The sequence below is a fragment of the Neospora caninum genome, chromosome VIIb (genome assembly GCF_000208865.1).
Source record: "Neospora caninum Liverpool complete genome, chromosome VIIb".
Lineage (NCBI taxonomy): Eukaryota > Apicomplexa > Conoidasida > Eucoccidiorida > Sarcocystidae > Neospora > Neospora caninum.
The window spans coordinates 4550864-4556072 of NC_018394.1; the positions used below are offsets into that span (position 1 = coordinate 4550864).

Here is a 5209-nt window from a genome sequence, read left to right on the forward strand (position 1 = left end):
AAACCAAGACACAAACACGGGAGCACACGGCTAGCTAGTGCGCCCTTCCAGACCTGAAAAAGTCCGGCACATTCTGACCTTGCATGCACCCGCACATGCCGCTCAAACCAAAGACGCTGTTTCTCTTTACCTCGCGTTCTCGTCATGCCTGGTCTCGCTCTCTCTGTCTCCTTTCTACGTCCATCTGTTCGGTCTCCTCTCCCTCTCTTTCTCCTGGCAACGCGACAAAGTTGCCCTCCTGTCGATCAACGAGAAAGGCCAGCTCTCACGGACGACGACGCCGCTCGCCTAAAGGTGCCTCCTGGGGACTCTGTGGAGTTACGAGCTCTCCCGAACGCCTGGAATCCTTCGTCATGGGTCTTTGTGTTCTCTGAGACTCCTGCCTAGCGGCTCTTCAGTTTCAAAACCCTCTCTCTCTTTTTCTGCCTGCTTGTCAAGATGCGCCCGTTGCCGGGAGCGGCTTTCCACGCCTTGGGCGGTGCGCCGCCAGCTCCGCCTGGGTTGTTGCTGCCTCTGCTGTTTCTTCCTTCTTTCTCTCCGGATGCCACACACGCGAGAAAACCGGGCCCGCTTCTCGCCTCGCCCCTCGCTGAAACGCTCGCGCCTCCTCGAGCATCTCTCGTCTCTCCCTGGTGTCTCTTTTTCCCCTTTTCTCCCGAGCTCCCGGCCGACTCGGCCTTCCCCTCCTGGGCGTCCGCCGTCTCGTCTCATTCGTATCCGGCCTGCGTCGCTTCCCCCCCGCCTGCGCTGTCTCGTCGACCGTCTGCCTGCCTCGCGCGCCTGCCTTCTCCGCACCTGCCTCGAACGCGACTCTCCTCCCTGAGTGCGCACACAGACTGGAGTTCGGCGAGAGAGCATGCGAAACTCAGGCCGTCTTCCTCGTCTGTCCGACGGCTCGGGGACCTCGGACCGCGAGCTCCGCCGGTTCGAGAAGCACGGAGAGTCGCAAGCAAACGAGCCCCGGAGAGCCGAGAGGCGCGCGCTGGCCTCTCTGTGGAGGTTCGTGGAAGAAGACAAGCGACAGAGGACACCACAGAGACAAATGCATCTGTTAGCGAACCTCTCAAAAACTCTGTTTGCTCCGGAAGAAGCCGCCATTCCAGGCGAAGGACTGTCTCTCGCCCCTCGCCCCTCCTCGCCTCTCCACTGTCTTCTTTCTCATCGGCTCGTCGCTGCTCGCAGTCTCCCGTCGCGTCCTGTGAGACGTCGCCCTCTTCTCCCCTGTCTCTCTCTTCTTCGCCTCCCCGCAGGCGCGCCTTGCCGCCTCCCTCTTCCTCCTCTTCCTTCTGTTCTTCCTTCCTTTCCTCTTCGTTCTCTTCCGCTTCTGCATTCTCTTCCGCTTCTGCCTTCTCTTCCCCTTCGTGTGCGTTTTCTGTTGCACGTTTTCTCTTTCCACGTCCTTCCCACGACCACGCTTGCACTCCGCACTTTCGAAACTGCGCAAGTCCCGCAGCTACGGCGAGACAATGGCGGCGCTTCTGCGCCTTTCGTCCGAGGGGCGACGGGGCCTTGGCGGGGAGCTCCGCACTCGCTGCATGCGCGTCTGGCTGCTTGAAGGAAGCGTCCGGTCGTTCAGACGGGGAGACAGATTCAGGCGAAAGGGACGAGAGGAAGGAGCAAAGACGAGCGCGACGCGAAGCGGCCCTGGGCGTGCCGGGCGCGGGACAAGCACCTGCCCGCGCGGTCGAACGACAGGGAAAGGCGCTCGGAACGACTGAGCCGGGCAGTCTGCAGCGACTGTATAGACACGACGGGTGGCCGGACGAAGGCGAACTCGTCAACAGCCAGGGCTTGGCGCTTCGCACCTACACGTGGTGGCCGTGCAAGTGCAATCCATTTCTTGTCTCTCTGAGCACAGACCCAGGCGGAGAAAGCGACGCAGCTGCCAAGCTCGAGGACCGGCGTCCGCCCGTCTCGCCCTCTCCTCTCTCTTCTTCTTCTTCGTCTTCTTCTCTCTCGTCTTTCGGCGATCCGCAGGAGAGCAGGCGCGGGCGGTCGACAGGTTGGGGGGCTGAGAGGGAGACGAAGGGAGGGCCGGGGCGCGCGCGAGAGGGACAAGAACCGCGCCGAAGGAGCGAGGACGCGAGAGCAGGGAATTCAGTGGGAGCTGAGACGTACCTGGTCGGCGAGAACGGCGAGTTGCAGCGCGACAGAGTAACAGGAGTCACTGCATGCACGGCCTGCAACTCTCCGATCCGCGGCGTGGTGATTCTCGTGCACGGGTATGGCGAACACTGTCGGAGTCACTTTCTGCAAAAGCTTCCAAGCAGACCCAGCGAGGGAGCATCTCCGGAAGAAACCGAGACAGGGAGAAGACCCGTAACCGACGGTGCCTCGCTGGCAGATGAGAGTGACGATCTGAACGAAAAAACGCGACTCTCTTCTTTCTCTGCTTCTTCATCTCCGTCCTCGTCGTCCTCTTCTTCGTCTTCGTCTCTCGGTGTTTCGACCTCGTCAGATCTGCCTTCTGCCTTTGCGCCTGGACCGGAGTCTTCCTTGGGTTCGTTGTTTTATGAGAACAGCTGGGTGCATGCACTGAATACGCGCGGCTTCCTGGTCGTCGGTTTCGACTTGCAAGGCCATGGCATGAGCGGCGCGTGGCGAGGCCTGCGGTGCGTGGTCTCGGAGCTGGACGACTTTGCGCGGGACGCCCTCCTCGTGGTTCTCTGGACGCAGCGGCGCTTCGGATCCCCCGACAGAAAAACGTTTCCCGTCCACCTCCTCGGCCTCAGCATGGGCGGCTGGGCGGCCGCGCGAGCTCTCGAACTCGCCGGAGACGCAGGGACGGTCGCCCGCTGCCGCGCGCGGGCTCGAGGCGCGTTTGAGACACCCAACGGGGACGAGGAGACAGGGGAGGCGGAGACAGGCGGCGGAGCCGAGAGGAGCGTGAGACGCGCCACCATGAGCAGAGAGGACGAAGCTGGCGAGGCTCGATGTGCGAGAACAGGGGCCGGAGAGGGCGAGCTGGGAGCGTTCGGCGAAGAAGCAGACTGGCGAGACACGACACCTTTCGCACGTGCGGCGGCAGGCGTCTCGACCGAAGAAGGGAAGGAAAAGAAGGAGAGGGTGGGCGGCGAGGAAAGGGACACAGACGGACAGCTTCCGTTTGCAGAAGCGCCGGGTCCACTTTCGCCGGCTTCTCGAGAGTTCTGCGCGTCCGCGAACGATGCACTCGGGCTGACGGGGCTGATTCTTGTTTCGCCCATGTTCGATCTCGAGAGACGCAAAGCGAAGCTAAAGTGGGAACTCGCCAAGTACGGCATCATTCCCCTCGCCGCGTTCTTCCCAGGTGTCCCTCTGGAGCTCTTTGCACCCTGGAGGCGTCTGCGGAAGGACAGAAAGCGAAAGGTGCGCTTCGCCTTGCCATAGCCCATGTCGACGACCGCGCACCCCTCTGAAGGTTCATCCGAGTCGGAGATGTGAACCTTCCAGTGGCTCCACGTCTCTTTGTTTTTCCGGACATGCGTCATGCGTCCACATATATATATATATATGTATATATATATGTATATATGTATATATGTATATATGTATATATATGTATATATATATGTATATATGTATATATATGTATATATATATATGGATGAGTATGGGGAGAACTGTGTATATTTGTGTGTATGTTTGTGGTCAGTAGATGCGTGAGTGTGACTGGAAGGTTGCGTGTGTATCTGTGGACGGATCTCGGAGTGTCTGTGCGAGTTTGTTTTGCAGCGCGTAGCAGAATACGAGCGACTTCGTTTGTCCTTTCAAGCAGACCCTCTGACGTTCAAGGCGTCGCCGCCGGGGGCGCTCGTTGCCGCCATCATGCGCGGGGCTCAGCGCGCACTCGATCTGGAAGAAGTGGAGAAAATAACCGCCAGAAATGTGGAGAAGATTTTGATTCTCCACAACGCCGGAGACACCATCTGCGACGTGGGAGGCGCCGTGCAGTTTTTCGAGCGTCTAGGAGCTCGCGAGAAGGAAAGCCGTCGGCGCGAAGGCGAGAGAGAAAGCGGCGAGAGGCTCGGCAGCGAAGGAGCGCATGCAGGCCGGAAGGCTAAGGAGGTCGAGGAAGAAGGCGAGGCGGAGGGTGCACCCGAGAAGCGGCGGGGCGCGAACGCCCCTCAGAGGGCCTTGATTCTGCTGAATGTCGGAGCAACGGAGCAGAGAGGCGAGAAACGGGAAGAGTTCCGGACCGACCAGCGAAAGGACTTCGACGCATTTCTCGAGCGCGCGCGGGCCTCGCGGCACAGGGACGCGCTGGACAGCCCACAGGGAGCAGAAGGCTCGCGAGGGGCACGGGGAGCTCGAGTCGGCGACAGCCGAGGCTCGCGCGAGCCGGCAAATCCTGCCGAAGGAAGACAGCCTACGAGGGCGGTCGGTTACCTGGGGGAGAGAGAGAAGGGGGGAAACGTAGAGCGCCTGACGAAGGGAAAGGTGGAGGAAGCGAGAGAGGCGCAGAAGGAAATCGTGACCTTCGTGGAGAACGTCGACGTGTGGCACAACCTCGCAAATGAGCCTGGACACGCAAACGTTTTCGCCCTTATCGACGGCTGGCTCCAAGACGCAGACACAGAGAGAGAAAAGGTGCAAAGTGGGGAAAGACAGGCGGATCCCGCCGCAGGGTGCGCAGACAGAGGGGAGCGGCAAACCACGCCGACGAAACCCGAATGCGCATGAACTGCGGAACGAGACTGCAAGCGGCAGAGGAAAAACTGCGAGGGAGAGGCGACGAGAGAAAAAAGAGAGGGAGCGAGGAGACAAGACAGAGAACTTAAGAGAGGGAGAGGTGAGCAAAGAAGAAGGGGGGAAGAGAGAAGAAGAGAGGGGAATAGAAGGATAACAGAGGGTCGAAGAGACAGGGAAAAAAAGGTTATGCATGGAGATCTCGAGGGACAAGACAGCCCACCGGGCGTGGGAAACGGGCCGTTACCTGTCAGAAGGACTCGGGATTCTTTTGCTTCTGTGCGGCGTGTTCTACGTCGTTGGATCCTCAAGTCTTTTTGAAGCACGAAGTGTGTCTGTCTTCTTCCGAGAGGAAAAATGAGGACACCTCGACTTTGGTCGGAACACACGGTGAACCATCAGGGACGAACGACACACCCTGAGCGGGGCAGGGAGGCTTCTTTGGTGGGTTCTGTTTCGTTTGTTTGACAAGTTTCTTGTGATATTATCGTCACGTCTTCTGACTGCGCGCCTTTGTTCCTGCTCCCGGCTTCGTGTGGAG

The 5209-nt window shown here is 59.7% G+C and overlaps 1 protein-coding gene across 1 annotated transcript; it reads left to right on the forward strand.

The window, feature by feature from the left end:
• Nucleotides 1-856: 856 nt before the first annotated feature.
• NCLIV_029600 (conserved hypothetical protein) lies at nucleotides 857-4662 on the forward strand (the record flags this gene model as incomplete). Its single annotated transcript, XM_003883155.1, has 3 exons — nucleotides 857-999; nucleotides 1446-3348; nucleotides 3715-4662. The coding sequence occupies 3 exons, from the start codon at nucleotides 857-859 to the stop codon at nucleotides 4660-4662; spliced, it is 2994 nt and encodes a 997-aa protein (XP_003883204.1).
• Between the last annotated feature and the right edge of the window lie 547 nt (nucleotides 4663-5209).